The sequence below is a fragment of the Salvelinus fontinalis genome, chromosome 5, assembly GCF_029448725.1.
Source record: "Salvelinus fontinalis isolate EN_2023a chromosome 5, ASM2944872v1, whole genome shotgun sequence".
NCBI lineage: Eukaryota > Metazoa > Chordata > Actinopteri > Salmoniformes > Salmonidae > Salvelinus > Salvelinus fontinalis.
The window spans coordinates 15001755-15021475 of NC_074669.1; the positions used below are offsets into that span (position 1 = coordinate 15001755).

Genomic DNA, 19721 nt, shown 5'->3' on the forward strand with positions numbered 1-19721 from the left:
TCTCTGTAATTTATGGATCTGTTTGCACTTCATATGCCTTCCACTAGATGTCAACAGTCAGTAGAACGTGGAATGAAGCCTCTAGTGTGATGTGGGACCGGATGGGAGGGGAATGAGTCAGTGGTCTGAAAGAATGCTAGTTTCTAGTCACGTGCGCTAGTCATGGAATGGCCATGTGTGCCATTACTTATACAGACATGAAGAAATGCTCCGGTTGGAACGTTATTGGATATATATGATAACAACATCCTGAAGATTGATTCTCTACTAAGTTTGACCAGTTTATTCGACTTGTAATATAACTTTTTGAAGTTTTCGTCCGAGTTCGCCTGGACCGGCGCCATCGTTTGGACATGTGAACTACACATGCTAGCAAAAGTTGCTAATTCGACATAAGTAATGGACATTATCGAACAAAACAACGATTTATTGTGGAACTAGGATTCCTGGCACTGCATTCTGATGAAAGTTCATCAAAGGTAAGGGAATATTTATGATGTAATTTCGTATCTGACAATCTGACACAGCGGTTGCATTAAGAACCAGTGTATCTTTAATTAAATGTAAAACATGTATCTTTCATCAAAGTTTATGATGAGTATGTCTGTTATTTGACGTGGCTCTCCGTAATTACTACGGATATTTTGGAGGCATTTCTGAACACGGCGCCAATGTAAACTGAGATTTGTGGATATAAATATGCACATTTCGAACAAAACATAAATCTATTGTGTAACATGATGTCCTATGAGTGTCATCTGATGAAGATTATCAAAGGTTAGTGATTCATTTTATCTCTATTTCTGCTTTTTGTGAAAGCTATCTTTCGCTGGAAAATGGCTGTGTGTTTTTGGGATTTGGTGGTGATCTAACATAAATACATGTTGTGTTTTCGCTGTAAAACATTTTTAAAATCGGACACGATGGGTAGATTAACGAGATGTTTATCTTTCATTTGCCTTATTGGACTTGTTAATGTGTGAAAGTTACATATTTAAAAAAATATATTTTTTAATTTTGCGCACTGCCTTTTCAGCGGAATGTTGTGGGTGTTCCGCTAGCGGAACCCCTGGGCGGAAAGGTTAACTAGCCTTTCAAAGCACTTTATGATGACAGAAGTGCATGCTACGGGGCGATAGCCAATTAGTTACCTGGGGAGGCAATCAATAAGGTAAGAGTTAAGGTGAGTCCCATGAAGCGCTGATGCGTGTAACAATGGTGACAGGTGTGCGTAATGATGCCCTTGGGTGCCCTTGAGCGCCAGAGAGGGGGAGCGGGAGCAGGCGTGACAGTATCCCCCCCCCCCCCCCTCTAGGGGCACCACCCGGGGTCCCCCCTGGGCGAGCCTGACGGGCCAAGTGCCCGTCAGTGCCAGAGAGTGGGAATGGGAGCAGGCCATGACAGAAACAAAGCAACAAGCACAAAACTTTATTAAAACTTAAAATGGCATTCCAGTCTTCTTTTCACCTTATTCAAGAACTAATTTAACACCTCATTTAACATCTGAAAGGCACATCTCAATAGGTGGTCCAGGTAAGTCATGACATAGCAGTGGGCAGGGGGCCTTTCCTCTTTTGTTCTCTATTGCTCCTCTATTGCTCCTCAAGCAAGGAGGAGGCAGATGACTTCACGGATCAGATCAACTCATTGAATACCCTCCTCCTTTAAGTTTGCAGTTGTGACTAAAAAACACTATTCTGCCCAAAACATATTTTTTTACCCTTTAGTGTGTGTACTTTATTGTATTTATACTGGGGATATCGCTTTGCAACAGTAAAAATTCATAAATCTCTGGAGGTCTTCTTTAATATGTTAACTTCTTATCCTTCTGTGATGTTGCAAGAGTTCCCGTGTTCAGATCCCAGACGAGCCCCACAAAATGGATCCTCAGTACAGCATAGGAGGTTACACTTCTCTTGAATTGTAAATAATTTTTCTTCTCATGTTTTTTACCCTTCTTATGAGACCCTGTCAGTCATACCTACAGCATATTGTACCAATAGGTTTCATACCTACAGCACATTGTACCAAGAGGTTTCATAGCTACAGCACATTGTAGCAAGAGGTTTCATACCTACAGCACATTGTACCAAGAGGTTTCATACCTACAGCACATTGTACCAATAGGTTTCATACCTGCAGCACATTGTACCAAGATGTTTCATACTTACAGCACATTGTACCAATAGGTTTCATACCTACAGCACATTGTACCAATAGGTTTCATACCTGCAGCACATTGTACCAAGATGTTTCATACTTACAGCACATTGTACCAATAGGTTTCATACCTACAGCAGTTACACAGAACCAGACATTATTAAAACTATGTGTGGACCACAATTGAAACAGGACTCCTTTAATTTCAGAGACCTTTAGAAGAGAATGCCCACCTAATGCCACAGTTCTGATGGAGTGGGATGGAGAGCTAGTGAAGTGGAGGCAGAGATGGAGGACGCACACACAGAGGTGGGACTTGAAGGGGAAATTGGTACATTAGTGGGTCCCAGAGGGAACTATATTATAAGCTCATAGCTAGTCTAGACCCGGGGCAGTCTGGTCAAAACGCTACACCCTCTTAGTGTAGGCTACATGTTGTTGTCCCTCTTTGATTAAGTCTGTCTCCATATTTATCCAGTGTACTGAAAAAAGATTATACAATTTCACAGGCTGTTTCATAAAGAAAATGTGCCGCCTTCAAACTGAACTGTAACAGACCGTTGTATTCCTCTCCCTTTGCCAACAGTGTCAACTTTGTCAAGTTATCTGTGTTCGGGCCTCCCGGGTGGCGCAGTGGTCTAGGGCACTGCATCGCAGTGCTAGCTGCGCCACCAGAGTCTCTGGGTTCACGCCCAGGCTCTGTCGCAGCCGGCCGCCACCGGGAGGTCTGTGGGGCGACGCACAATTGGCATAGTGTCGTCCGGGTTAGGGAGGGTTTGGCCGGTAGGGATATCCTTGTCTCATCTCGCTCCAGCGACTCCTGTGGCGGGCCGGGCGCAGTGCGCGCTAACCAAGGGGGCCAGGTACACAGTGTTTCCTCCGACACATTGGTGCGGCTGGCTTCCGGGTTGGAGGCGCGCTGTGGTAAGAAGCAGTGCGGCTTGGTTGGGTTGTGCTTCGGAGGACGCATGGCTTTCGACCTTCATCTCTCCCGAGCCCGTACGGGAGTTGTAGCGATGAGACAAGATAGTAATTACTAGCGATTGGATACCACGAAAATTGGGGAGAAAATGGGATAATAAAAAAATATATATATATAAAAATAGTTATCTGTGTTCTGTACTTGAGAAGCAGATGATGACAATGCTTGACAGAGGAAACGGAGACTTTCTGGTAACAGATTTTTTATGCGTCTGATACAGCCCGCCAGGGTAATAAAACAAAAACTTTTTCACCACAGCGAAACCAACTCCTAAGAAGGACAAATTAGCCATGATGAATTTCAAACATTATACTTGGAAAAATGTATCTTTAGGGAAGAACATCCACCTGCTAGTCCTTGAACATGAAAGGACAGCATGTGCTACCGTAGCGTTAGCTCTGAGAAAATATCCCAGCACAGATGGTGACAAAAGACAGAGACAGTCTAGCCCCTCTCGCTTGGAGAATTACTCCAAACACACACTGGAGCTCGAGGGGCAGGGTGGATAAGGCTTGGCCCGCCTCAGACTTCTCATGAACCTGTCCCGACTTAGGCCTTTTCCAGTCACCAAAAGCCAAAGACAACCTTATGATGTTGACTGGGACTTGCTTCAGTTGGCCAAACTATCTGGACGGAGCCTCAGCCCCTCCACCCTTTCCCCATCCTCCTAGCCTTCTCTTCCAATCCTGCGGTGTCTGACATGCCCGCAGGCATCTGGGGAATGCCATATGGGGTGAGTGTGGACGGAGGCCTCTGTGGCACCACATACCTGTGAAGTGGCATGGTAGGGCTTTGGGGATAATGTGGCTGGTGCTAGTGGCCCTAAGAGGCCCTGTCTCATGTGGCTGCAGACGCACAGACTAATCCACTCACTCAGTGATGAGAAGGCCCGGCCTGGCCTTTCTGATGGATCTGATGCCTGCTGCCAAGACTCCAGCAGACAGTTCGGCCAGGCAGCCACAGAAAGAACAAAAAGGTAGAGGAATTTCTGAAAGTTATGAAACATAACTCTTTCTAACTGACATTAACTTATTCTGAGTTCTACGAGGAAGAAAATAAACAGTCTGCTTTGTCTGAGACATTGGACATACAGTATTTTCATACTCTTCTAACACACACACACACACACACACACACACACACACACACACACACACACACACACACACACACACACACACACACACACACACACACACACACACACACACACACACACACACACACACACACACTCACCGTCTGCCCCTCGGTCTATTCACCGTAATAACTTGGGCTGTTTTTGTAACAAAACATGACCCTAATCCCAAATGCAGGGAGCTGTGAATGGCTCTGAACAAAATGGCAGACAAATGAGAAGGATTAGAGTAGGCCTGTGAAAGACTGAAGGGTTTGCTATTGATCTTCGGTGGTCCTGGGCTCTCTCTGGGCCTTTCTGTTTAAAAACCCCACTGGGTAAGAGCATGCAGGGCTACTCCAGAGCCCCCTCTGCGACTGAGAGACACACAACAGCCGCAATTAGTCTCAGGAGCTGTAATAGCAATTCAATAAGCGCTTTAAAATTCTGCCCCTTCCCCCCTCCTTTTTAGTCTACATACATCAGATCGGTATTGTGAGTGGCAAGGGTTTTCTTCTCCACCCACCACAGTTCTTTTCACTCCTCTGAGAGAAATTGACCACACAGGGTTTCAAAGGTCCCTGAAGCATTAGGACGTTGTAGCTAAAGCAGCATGACTTGTGCCCCCATCATATTATTGCTTGTTTGTCTGGAAGAAATCGTTTTTATGAATCTTTTACAGATGTCAAGGCATGTATAGATACAAAAATAATCAATAATCTACATACAGTATGTGTCTGTAAAATAGGGTAATAGGGTCAAATGTGTCCTAAAATTCACTGTTTGAGGTTAGAATAATTCCCACAGTACTGCCCTAACATTGTGAGGTCAGTACAGAGCTCTGCTGTAAAGAATCAGGACAAATCATTAGAACACTGAGCAGCTATGCATTGCTATGGTGTCGATTTCAAATATAGTTCTTCACCACTAAATGATATTGCTTATATTTTCTATGCCCTTTGCCAAACCTTGGAAACACCCTATTTGCATCAACACATTGCATAGTGACACATAGCAACTGATGAAACCCTATATTTAGTAACAAGCACCTGTGCATAGGGCATTAACAGGCCATAGTAGAGTGGGAGTGGGTGTTGTCCTTTGGAGGATATCCATTCCCATTCACTTGTATTATGTTTGGAGCATTCCACCTTGATTTTTTCATTTTTGATCAAAGTCGATTGCTTTGATGACCGCTGCCTAGGGATCCCTCTTGTTTTTCTGGCGAGCGCACTAACAGGACAGCAGAGGAACAATGATAATTACAGGCTCCCATTTAGTGTCCCTGTGGTCTGAGCTAGGTCTGGCATAAACAGGCAGCCTCACCTTAAAGCCAAGAAATACATTCTTGGACTGTTAGATGAGTGGAGAGGTGAAGACACTTTGAAGACACATTATGACGGGCTGAAACGTTTGCCTTTCTCCCACCATTAGAGGCCATTCATCTCCATCTTTGCAGTCTTCAGGGTAAAAAGATTCTATAGCCTCCCATTCTACCAGGCCTTCAATGTGATTAAAGACCCGTGATAGCCAATTGAAGAGCTCATCAGGGGAGGTCCACTACATCAAATCCTCCACTCCCGCTGTGAATGTTCATGTGGGGATGATGATGATGATTATGTAACTCTGATGGAGATGTTGACAACGCAAAACAATCAAGGCTAGTACAGTACATTACATAAGAGGCAAAAGGTCACTCTTTTAGAATGGAGCGAACTGAACTGTGGAGCGTGTTAGCATAAGTGACTCCTTGAACAGTGGGTCATTTATGTGCATTTTATTGACGTTCAAGCTGAACACAAACCAAGACACTCACTAATGTTGTTTTGATGACAGTATTCAATGGACAGACGACCTAATAACTGACTAATAGTTGAAACAGGTGTTCTTGTAGATCCTCTTTGCTGACCATTCAGATGATGGGAGGAGGTGCCATATTGCAGTAACATACAGTATAGACTAGAATATGGACTGGATTACAATTAGGATTTCAGACTAGACACAAAATGGAGACAATAACAGCAACTTCAAATGTTATACGGTACAAAAAGGTTTAAATATATTAAAAGTTCTATTTGCAACAGGTTTTTGAAAATGTTAGCAAGACAAGACAAGATAATGCAATAACCAGCTACCATACATACAAAATGAATGGGTTAAGTCCTATCACTGTCAAAAAGTGTACATACAACCCAGTGAAGGTTGCTGAGGGGAGGACGGCTCATAATAATGTCTGGAGCGGAGAAAATGGAATCAAACACATGGAAATCATCTATTCCACTGCAGTCATTACCACGTGCCCATCCTCCCCAATTAAGGTGCCACCAACCTCCTGTGATACAACCTCAAATGCACTACGTGTTTCAAAGGGAGTACCGTATGCATTTAACTACTGAATTCTGGAACTAACATATCAGAGACAATGTCGTGACTCCCACTTTGAAAGATTGACCCCTGAGCTAGTGGTCTAGGATGAAAGAATGAGGCTAAAGCACACTTCTGCAGAGCTCACATGTTCATTTCAGAAACCCAGAAGACCCGATAGCCTTCTACTCTATGTTTATTCTATTCTACTGAGCCATTTACTTTATGTTCCTATTCTTATTTTTTACTATTTCTTATTGTTGTTGCATTGTCGAGAAAGAACCTGCAAGTAAGCATTTCATTGGACGATGTCTACCATGCGTATCCCGTGCATACGACTAATAAAACTTGAAACTACCAGATGTCTTACAGCAGATATCCATGGGTATCAATGTACATCAGTCCAAACGTTTCCGTAAACATGGAATTCTGTCCCCTCTGTATGAAGTCCACTCAAATGCAGAGTCCTTTGCAGCGTTGATTGTAAAGGCCTTTCAGTATCTTTAGAGAATCATCTCTCTTTGCTCAGATGGATATTTTTAAGTCCTGTTTACTGTTTGTCAGCTCTTTTACATCGGCAGTCCATTGGTTGAACAGCATATTGTAAGGTCACTCAAGGGAAAGCATTGTCTCCTGTAGAGTCGCAGAAAAGAAGGGATGGGGACAATATATAGACAATACTCGTACCCTTTAGAGGGAGGATATGTTTCAATTACACACTTTCTCAGCGGACGGTGGTGTCAAAATTACTCCTTGACACAGAAGAGTGTCATCAATATTATCCTCGCGGCTTGATAATCAATCATAATAATAATAGACATACTACATTTACACAATATTAGCAGCTTTACTTCTGGACCTTACGCTCGGGGGGGGATGATGAATAACTTCAACTTACTCTATTATGCCTCCCACTTCGATCTCGACAAACAAAATAGTTAATAAAACCCCAACAAATGTACATATATGGGAGAAGGGATGGATATAATAATAATAATCAAATAATCATATTATTCCTAATTATCTTGGTAACCACAACACTAGTAGGAGGGACTGGCTGCAGAGCAGAGCATGAGTCCAGTTGTTCATCTATGAGGGCAGCATGGGGAGGAAGTGGGTGGAGGGGTGTCTCCTCCGGGCTTTGTGACCTCGCCGGGGCTTCCCCCTGCCATTCAGAGATACGAACATCTGCCTGCCGCCGTGTTTCCAGCGCAGGGAGGCGTACGTGTTGTAGCCGTTCTCCTCGATGCGCTCCTTGAACTTACAGTTAGGGCTGTACTTCACCTGAGAGAGAGAGAGAGAGAGAGAGAGAGAGAGAGAGAGAGAGAGAGAGAGAGAGAGAGAGAGAGAGAACAAAACATGTGTTTATTATGACCAGGAGTAACTAACAGCAGTAGCATGGACACACCTCTGAGATAGGGACAAAGGTCCATGTCTGTTATTGCATTCATGTTTTCCATTTATTTCTGTGTTGTTATGGAGTTATTTGTTGTGTGTTGTTTCTATGTTGTTCCATAACAAAACAATAACCATCCACATTGAATGGCAAAGCATTTTATAATTAGGTGTCCTTTATGGTTGGATCATGGCCAAGAAGATATAGCAATATAAAAACATGTATTTTTGATACTGAAACTAACCTACATGAAAAAGTGTTCATCTGCAATGTAAAATGTTTTGACAGTCATCTATCAGATTGTTATCTCTTCCTTGATCCATCTCTGAGGCTATGAACAGAAACAGGGATTTGTGTCAATATACAGGCCAGCCAACAAAGCCCTCTCCTCATTGCCATGGGTGGTTGGAACTTCTTATCTCTACGTAGGTATGACCTGAAGATATGACCATCACAACAGATTCTGGAGCAATCCCATCTTCATGCCACTATCAGGCTGAGATCACAGGGCCCTTATGGAGATAGCATCAGCCTAGCTTGATTCTCCTGCTTAATGGTCATTAAGGGAGGTTTCAGTGGGAGGCTCTAGGAAGCTGAGTGAGTTCATCTATGTCCTGTTTATGCTGGTGGCAGGGTGAAATAATGGTCTGCAACTCATCACAGCTTCACATTGCTGACTGATTGCCAGCTCCAGATTTCTCTCTCTCTCTCTCTCTCTGAGCTGTAAAACACTTAGATACCACGCCATAGGCAGCCTCATTACATGACAGAGAGAGAGAAATAGAGAAAGAAAGAGAGAGAGAAAGAGAGGGAGAGAAAGAATGAGAGAGCTGTGTATGAGCACAACAAGTGGCAGATGGCACGCAAGACCTTCACATGTGCCTCTTCTGACATATTAGTTCAGCCTCCTTTTCTTGGCTATCTGCAGTGTTCTGACTTTTCTTGGCTCTCTGCAGTGTTCGGACTTTTCTTGGCTCTCTGCAGTGTTCGGACTTTTCTTGGCTCTCTGCAGTGTTCGGACTTTTCTTGGCTATCTGCAGTGTTCGGACTTTTCTTGGCTATCTGCAGTGTTTGACTTTTCTTGGCTATCTGCAGTATTCTGACTTTTCTTGGCCCTCTGCAGTATTTGGACTTTTCTTGGCTATCTGCAGTATTTGGACTTTTCTTGGCCCTCTGCAGTATTTGGACTTTTCTTGGCTATCTGCAGTATTTTGACAGTAGAACAAGCCTCTCTTCAAGACTTGCATGCGAGCATCACCTGCAGCTATTATCAAGCTGGACCCACCTAGCTGGAACCTGGCTGCCCATGGTGTCTCATGAAACAATGTTGCAAGGTGTACCTACCGATCCAAAGAGTGTGCCTTTTTTGGACATTGCTAAGTACAGCCCGGTGCTGACCGATTTGATGGCGACGACTCCCACACTGACTGATCGGATTTCCATTAGACCTGAAAAAGAAGGAACAGAAGTCTCTGTTAGTTTCCATTATAAGCTACTCTATCAATATCGATTATGAAACCAGACGGGCATATGCTCAGGGGAGAGGGTTTTCCCACGACAAAAGAGAAAAAAAATGGATATGCACAATGGCCCATTTAAATGATTCCCTTTGTGAAGAGACATCTACAACCCAGGTCATTATTAACAATCGTCTCACTGAGAACTACTAGACTGCAGAGACATAAATACATTTGAAAATAGGCTGTGTCATCCTTCAGAAATACAATGATATGATTCAAATCAGCCATTTCAAAACATATCATAAACAATATTCAAGAAGAAAAATCTATTTACTTGTAAGACAACGCTGTTTCCAAGTTAAAAAAATAAATATATAATTCTGTGTCTGGAAGTACGATACGATTTATGCAATGAAATGAGAACACCCAGTCTTTTAATGCATTCTGAGCCAGACAAACATTTTCAGAGCTCACTGTATCTACACCCTCTCAGAAGACTGACTATAGCATTCAGCACAAAGAGCATTATGGGCTGGGTCTTGTCTGCACAGGCAGGGAGTGCCATCATCCCAGATCAGACACTGACACTCCACCCAGATGATGCCCGGTGAAGTTTACCAGGGAGACACAAAGCAGCGTCTGATGGCCACTCACACCAACCTCTTACCCACTTTCTCCATAAAAGACCTGGCAGTGCTGCAGTCTAGTTGTTTCTTCTGGGCACTGATTGCAAACAAATCCCATGTGGCTTGGCCATGATCTGGTTTTAGTCTACACAAAAAGCCCTTAGCCATTGTCATGGTGATAGACGGAAATGTTTTGGAGATGACCTGTGGGTCTTACCACGGGGGCCTGAAAAGGACCTAATTGCTGGATACGCTGCTCCCTTGGAGAACTCCTCCTGTCTCACCTTCAAAGGCACCCTGATGTGGCCTGCTATCAGATCTAAGCACACATCCCTCCCAACAGACATCGCAAGCCATGGAAACCTGTTTTAGGAGGAGAAAACATCTTGAGAAACATGCTGTTTTTTCTCCTCTAATGGGCACCTCTGAATGTTGCTGAAAAGGGAAACGAGGCTAACAAATAGGCTGTTGCATTTGGACAGGGCCTGTAAACACAGTAACACATCAAGGTGCTGAAGGAGATGTGGACCTCACACCAGTAGGAAATGAAGTAGGAGCAGTAAACTCACGAAGCGCCCAGACCAGCGGTGCAGTGCTGCTCATGCAGAACCACATGTGCTGAAGGGGGCAACTAGTGTGTTTCCGAGCAGGGACACTGGTTAAACCCATCCAGCGATGGAAAATAAACGCGCTCACCAGGGTCCGAGCAGTTGTTACTCTCCTGCCACTGCCATCTTTCCCCTATTTATTTATGTAAATCCAGACTTTGTTTGGAAATAAATTAGGAAAAAGCTGTAATTGGGAGCAAGGGTTGGCTTAATATGTTTGGGGATACAAACAAGAGTATTATAAACTGGGTGGTTTGAGCCCTGAATGCTGATTGGCTAAAAGCTGTGGTATATCAGACCGTATAACACGGTTATGACAAAAATGTATTTTTACTGCTCTAATTACGTTGGTAATCAGTTTATAATACTATAACGCACCTCGGGTGTTTTGTGGTATATTTCCAATATACCACGGTTAAGGGTTGTATCTAGGCACTCCGCATAATAACAGCTCTTAGCTGTGGTACATTAGCCATATACCACACCCCCTCGGGCCTTATTGCTAAATTATATGTCAATCATTATTTGAATATGTTGGTAACCTATTGTATGAAAATGATAATGCCGTGGAGGCCGGTGTTTGGAGGATATATTGGTATGGTTTGAAACACCCATGCCAATATATCCTCCAAACACCAGCCTCTCAGGCATTATCACTTCAATAACAGAGAAGGGTAATGGTCTTAGAGACACTTAAGATCAGGGGAAGTTTATATTCAGGTGAAATCCTTATCAACAAGTGACATTGTGAAACCAACCACTAGATAAGACAGCCAAAGACATTGTCCGTTTCTCTTTCCTTCCATCCTGAACCATGGATCAATACACAGACTCACAGCTGCTACCACCACTATCCATGCTTACTAGGTGAGGTCCTCCACATCAGACACACAGCGAGACAGAGAGACAGAGAGGGTAAATACATAGAGGACCTGTTGAGTGTCTTTCTTCTCTGACATGTGTGTGTACATGGAGCCCCTTTCTCCACACAGCTGCAGTGGGACAGCCAGCCCAGGGCCAGTCAGCCAGTCAGCCCAGGGCCAGTCAGCCAGCCAGGCCAGGCAGGTACCAATCCATCCAGCTGCACCCCCATCCCTCTGATCTTTTAAAGGCACGTTAGCACTTTGATGGCAATGTCCCCTTTACGAGCTATGTTTACAAACACTGGGCGTTATGGTGGCAGGGAGCGTGCAAGCAACTCATAAGCAATTAGGCCCAGGCAGGCTGGTGATTGGAGCTCACTGTGGGTTTATGGGGACTTGTCTAGTCCAATGAAAACCGCTGGTGCCTGAAAGTGCTGCTGCCTCTAATTGCCATTATTTGCTGCTCTGAGCTCCAGGCTCGGTAGGTACCATGATCCTCACTCTGATACGTAGATTGCACTATGTACTAAAAGCAAGGAGTGGATGGTGTGGTTACAATGACTTTTCTTCCCTGAGGTATCGAATGCAGGAATGTGGATCTCTCAAGTGTGAGAATAGTTTTGTACGGACGTTCGTTTGGATATCAGTCTTCAAATAGACCTCATTAGACCTCATTATGTTAAGGCTAATGACCATGAGTACTCACGTTAGACCCACATGTCATGTGTGACAACATGGTGTGTCATATTTATGCAATGAGTGTTTCTGCTTTTTCAATACAATATTAACAAATTTTTGCATGTTAACCAATTATTGCATGTGCACATGCAATAAAGGAACTAATGGTGAAAGAAATGGTAGCTATTTGTAATCATGCTGTTTATTATAACCCACTCTCTGCTGTGCATGTTTCATCTGCTCTGTTGACGAGACAGGTAGCTTCTTTCTTACCCTTGGCAGGATCTGTTGACATGTTTTGGCCAGAGCTGTTCATAAGCTGAAGCTGCTATTACAAACAAATCCCTATACAGGACTAGTCAAGTGTGAACTGACCGTTTTCTATCTTCTATGGGATTTTCAAAGCCCAGTCGTCTTTTACTCTTTCTCTTTTCTTTCGTTCCCCCTTTTTTGGAAGTGAGCCCCTCGTCAGATCATTCAGCCTTTTCTGACCTTGAAATAAAAATGCAGAAAGGAAAGCGAGAGACTCTCACGGGGTTCCTTTTGTCAAACTCATGCTATGGGAGGAGGAGGCAGTGGGTACTGGGTGTAGGGGCTGGTAATAAAAAGGGGGAGGGGGGTCATAAAACTATGTGGACTCCAACTTGCCCCTCCGTCCCCCAATAACTCTTTGTTACTTACCTGAGAGGTGGAGACAAGATCTTATTAATGACTGAGCTTTTTGTTGGACTTGGGGGGGATGGGGGGGGGGGCAGAACGGGGGGGACCGTCCCAATACACAATTATAAAGCAGGGGATAAGGGAGGAGGAGAATCGAGTGAAAGATTTCTTGGATTGCCCCCTTCAGCAGCCCTCCATGGCCCGGTGCTCGACCAGGAGAGAGCCTGGGAATCGGGGCGCTCCCGCTGGGCGCTTGCTCTTGATTGACATACCTTTTCAATTATTTCACAGTTTGCCTTTAAAATGGAGAGGTCCCTGTTGTTTTTTTTCTCTGCCCTCCTTTTCAAAACACAAGCTTTTCATGCTGGTTCTTCACTGCTGGGCCTAATGGCTGTGACCAGCACCTTTGATCTGAGCTGACCCCCTCAGAGGGCTGAGGGCTGGGGACTGGGTCCAAGCAAATGCCTGTGTGTGTGTGTGTGTGTGTGTGTGTGTGTGTGTGTGTGTGTGTGTGTGTGTGTGTGTGTGTGTGTGTGTGTGTGTGTGTGTGTGTGTGTGTGTGTGTGTGTGTGTGTGTGTGTGTGTGTGTGTAAACACCTTGAAAAATGATCATGGGAACAAGAACTTGATAGGTGATTGGATCGAAATCGTTTCAAATGGACCCTGGCAATGAACTATTTATGTAGCATCACTCTGTTATTAAGCATAGCGTTTTTACTCTTATCTCAGTGTAGGTCACACGTTTTGAATGAATTCGCAGAATATGGGAATCTGTAGATCTATACTACAGATATACTATTTTTACATTATGAACAATTATAACATCAAAAGAAGGATAAGGAAAATCATTCATGTTAGCTTCAGCTATACGTGTCTTGTTAAAGCTATGTGAACCATATCAGTCTTATCAGTCTTATGTGAGCCATATCAGTCTTATCATACAGCCAAACTCTGCCGGGTAGAAAGGAGAAAAGGACAATCGACCCCTCTTGGCCTTTTTTCGTCGCTTTTTATGAGTATATAGTGCTTTTTAGACATCTTGAGACCCCCTTCTTTTGTGTGGAGCTCGAAAGGCAATGGGGTGAACAGAGGAAGAGAAAGGGGAGCTTAACTTCACACCACTGGCTTCTACCTTGTCGCTTGTCTGTGTTTGAAAGGCTGGGGAGGGGAAAGACTTCTCAGTCTGTCCTGCTCAGCCTCTCATAAAGGACTACTTTCACCTGCATGTTTAATGGATAGTCTCATCTAGAACTCAGTTTATACACAACGTTCTCCTTGTCCTGTAGATAAGATACTGTAGGGCATCAGAGGAGCAGTATTAGTTTCATGACAAACACTTGATAAGGACGTCTCTCAACAAAATGTATAGGCTTTTATCACTTTTTTTTCATGAGTGAAGAAAATACCCCCTCCCCTCCCACAACCCTGACAAAAACAGCTGACCTGGCCATCAGTTAGTGGGCCATTAAAAATACAAACATCATCATCTAATTGGTTTCAGTCCCTGTCCAAGCTGACAACCTGATATGATAATGCTGAACCACATTGCCATGTGGTTATGGGCAGCCTGAGGTTGTGGTGACAGATCAAGTCCAAGGACAGAAGCATGTCACTGGCAGGTTCATCGCTCTCTCTCAACACAGCTCTGAGGGCACAGAGGTAACAGAGGTTAGCCAAACGGTGGCTTTCCAAGTTCTGTGGACAGGGATCTGTAATGTAAGATCCGCAAAATATATTTGAAAAAGAGTGGATCATAAACATGTGTTTTATATCAGACGTTGTCGAATTTATCGCCTGGTTGAAATACCACCGAATAGATCCCACCCCCCATAATGTCAAGGCTTTTGTTTCATTTCATTAATTACATTCCGACTGAAAGAGTAGCTTGGCTTTGGAAATATGATTTCTATACGTTACCTATATAATAGAATTGCATTGGTAACAGAGAAGTGCTTAATATAATGGGCATTTATAAATGGCATGTATAGTATGGAGAATACCTATTGGATGGCCACAGTCTTGACAGTTTTACCACTACATTGGGCGGCCCATTCCTTTTACTGATAGCTGAATAATAGATGGTGAATTCCTTGTCAGGGACCCGGTACATTTCGATTATAATAGCAGAATTTACTGGAAGCCTGATAATTCTATCATGGCATGTGATACTGCCTCATTGATGACTGTTTTTTTTAATGAGTGGCTGTATGAAACCAAATCTTCCATTAACTTCCAGTCTGACAGTGTTGGGACGGAAAAGGATCGCTTACAGGATACACAGACGTCTACTGGGAGGCGAGGAGGGAGACTTGCTAACCTTCACATAGGAGCTTGTAATTCAGTCAGGGTACATGAACTCACATCCACTAAGGGAAAAGACAACAGAAATATATTATCGAACAGCTTTCAATATTACACTGTCTGTATATTACTACATAACACTTGGTACATTTGGTGAAGCCAAGTTGCACACAGTATAACGGTACACTTTGACTGTGACATCCAACTGAACCATTAACCGCTTCATCTTTCAAACAGCTTTTAACTCTGGGAAACAGAGAGGGTGGATTTAGGTAGGTTGTTTGTGGTCCGTGTGCGTGATTGGCCCTGTTACATGATGACATGAAAGCAAAGATGGGCAGGTTTATGTTAGTGCAGGCAGGGAGCAGGCAGCAGGGCTTGTTTGGGTCATGGTCCTGCATGGTGCCTGTGCCACATGTCTTTCCCATTAACCCGTGTCTGAGGAGGAGGTCAGGGACAGACAGGAAGCAACATTGATCAGGCTCAATCTCAGCATCTACCTGCTGAAACCAGATGACAAAGCCCAGACAGGGAAGGGGTACAGGGAAGGGCAGGCAGAGAGAGCCCCATGGAGCTCCATAAAGCCTCATATCATGACTGACCGAGCGGATGGTTGGGTGATTAAGAATTACAGCTGGAAGAGAGATTACCCCTGCTGAAATATCGCACCCTTTGAAACAAATTTAGAGACATGAGAGAGAGGCCTTGATTAGCCAATTGGGGGAGAATTGAAACAAATTTAGAGACATGAGAGAGAGGCCTTGATTAGCCAATTGGGGGAGAATTCCCTAAGCACTATTTCCAATCCTGGAGGGCTCAAATGGTTTGTTCATCAGAAGGAAGAGAGAAGGGAGAATTGGATATCTAGCCGTGTAGATGTACATGCAAATCAATGCACCATAACAAAATCCAATTCTAGGAGAAAGTAAAAAACATGTTTAACCCTTAGGTGAAACAAACATGCTTTTGACTATCTTTACATCACATTCACTTTTCATTGAATGGTTTATTCATGTCATTTATCTTCAGGGATGTTGGTTTGAATGCTAGAATATGTTCTACATACAGTTTCATTTAAAGACACACTCTAGTCAAACTTGCTTCAAATGGAAAGCGAGCCAGATTGTATGATGAGGGATTTGTGACCTTTGGTTTTTACATGTTTTCTTTTTAGAACGGCACGCTTCATAACTAATGTGGCTGTCAAAAGGTTATGCTAGTTTATGGTGATATACTGAACATGTGGTGTGATGCCCTCACCAGTTTACAGGACTGACTGGGTCTGGAAAGCAGAATAAAATGTTCAATCTCTGCCACCCCAGAGCAGTGCCCCAGAACTGTTGAGCTGCCGCTGTGGAGCTCGAAGGTTCAGCATCAGGGCAGCAGCCTGTGTCTCCGGACATGCATCATGCCTAATTAAGTCTCACAAGGAAAAGATGATTTATTCATCCCACCCAAATGGCTATGAGACATGTCTCCTCGGGGCAGATTGCAGCTAAGTGGCTCCCTCACACAGACACACACAGAGGCACACACGAAGACACACACACATACACACACACACACACACACACACACACACACACACACACACACACACACACACACACACACACACACACACACACACACACACAATGCACAGTGTGCAATACACACAAATACACACACTATGATATAGTACATATACTGTAATGCAGTATACACATTCAATAATGTGTTGCCTCTAATCGCTGACTGCTTGTCTAAATAAATAGATTTTAAAAATGTAACTTTAAATCATTCATTTCCAGAGTCAGACATACGTGAGACTCAGACTTAGATGAGATGAAAGCTACTGAAACAGAAAAAAACACAACTTGATGAAATCTGAGTCTCCGCAATAACATTACCTGAACACCTCTCTCAGGTCTACAGCATGTTGGACACATTAAATGCATCCAAAGTAGCCGAAGTTACAAGTATCCAGCCTTTTAGCCTCTCTTGAAATGAGGTAAGACTGTCTTGGACTCTTGGCTACCAGAGGTTCTAACAAGTAATAAAGATACTCATGGCTATTTTTACTCAAATTTTTGGGCAGTTGTGATCATTCCTCATAGTAATGGATGTTGTTTTTATTATACAGATGTACTTTTAATAACCAGTCACCCTGACACGGCTAATGAAGCGAGGATAAGACAATACAGTTTGAAGTTTGTACAGTCTGGTGCATGTCCTACTACACACTCCACAACCACACACCACAACCACACACCACTACTACACACACCACAACCACACACCACTACTACACACCACTACTACACACCACAACCACACACCACAACCACACACCTCTACTACACACCACAACCACACAACCACACACCACTACTACACACACCACTACTACACACACCACAACCACACACCACTACTACACACACCACTACTACCACACACCACTACTACCACACACCACTACTACCACACACCACTGCTACCACACACCACTGCTACCACACACCACTACTACCACACACCACTACTACACACACCACAACCACACACCACTACTACACACACCACAACCACACACCACTACTACACACACCACTACTTACACACACCACTACTACCACACACCACTACTACACACACCACTACTACCACACACCACAACCACACACCACTACTACACACACCACTACTACACACACCACCACTACCACACACCACTACTACCACACACCACTACTACCACACACCACTACTACCACACACCACTACTACCACACACCACAACCACACACCACTACTACCACACATCACTACTACACACACCACTACTACACACACCACAACCACACACCACTACTACACACACCACTACTACCACACACCACTACTACACACACCACTACTACCACACACCACTACTACACACACCGCTACTACCACACACCAATACTACCATACACCACTACTACTACACATCACAACCACACACCACTACTACCACACACCACAACCACACACCACTACTACACACACCACTACTACACACACCACTACTACACACACCACTACTTACACACACCACTACTACCACACACCACTACTACACACACCACTACTACCACACACCACAACCACACACCACTACTACACACGCCACCACTACCACACACCACTACTACCACACACCACTACTACCACACACCACTACTACCACACACCACTACTACCACACACCACTACTACCACACATCACTACTACACACACCACTACTACACACACCACAACCACACACCACTACTACACACACCACTACTACCACACACCACTACTACACACACCACTACTACCACACACCACTACTACACACACCGCTACTACCACACACCAATACTACCATACACCACTACTACTACACATCACAACCACACACCACTACTACCACACACCACTACTACACACACCACAACCACACACCACTACTACACACACCACTACTACACACACCACTACTACCACACACCACAACCACACACCACTACTACACACACCACTACTACACACACCACAACCACACACCACTACTACACACACCACTACTACCACACACCACTACTACACACACCACTACTACCACACACCACTACTACCACACACCACTACTACACACACCACTACCACACACCACTACTACACACACCATGACCTCACACCACTACCTCACACTCCACTACCACACACTCCACTACCACACACACTACTACTACACACACCACTACTACACACACCACTACTACACACACCACTACTACACACACCACTACTACACACACCACAACCACACACCACTACTACACACACCACAACCACACACCACTACTACACACACCACTACTTACACACACCACTACTACCACACACCACTACTACACACACCACTACTACCACACACCACAACCACACACCACTACTACACACACCACCACTACCACACACCACTACTACCACACACCACTACTACCACACACCACTACTACCACACACCACTACTACCACACACCACTACTACACACACCACTACTACACACACCACTACTACCACACACCACTACTACCACACACCACTACTACACACACCACAACCACACACCACTACTACACACACCACAACCACACACCACTACTACACACACCACTACTTACACACACCACTACTACCACACACCACTACTACACACACCACTACTACCACACACCACAACCACACACCACTACTACACACACCACCACTACCACACACCACTACTACCACACACCACTACTACCACACACCACTACTACCACACACCACAACCACACACCACTACTACACACACCACTACTACACACACCAATACTACCACACACCACTACTACCACACACCACTACTACACACACCACTACCACACACCACTACTACACACACCATGACCTCACACCACTACCAAACACACCACTACTACACACA

General features: G+C 44.3%; 1 protein-coding gene across 1 annotated transcript in view; it reads right to left on the reverse strand.

The window, feature by feature from the left end:
* Positions 1 to 6020: 6020 nt before the first annotated feature.
* Positions 6021 to 19721, reverse strand: part of LOC129855186 (fibroblast growth factor 10-like) — a 35792-nt gene continuing 22091 nt past the window's right edge. The window contains exons 2-3 of the mRNA XM_055922598.1: positions 9364 to 9467; positions 6021 to 7907 (exon numbers count right to left, since the gene is read on the reverse strand). Of these exons, the coding sequence (XP_055778573.1) occupies positions 7713 to 7907; positions 9364 to 9467 (299 nt within the window). The 3' untranslated portion in view covers positions 6021 to 7712. The remainder of the gene's footprint in view (positions 7908 to 9363; positions 9468 to 19721) is intronic.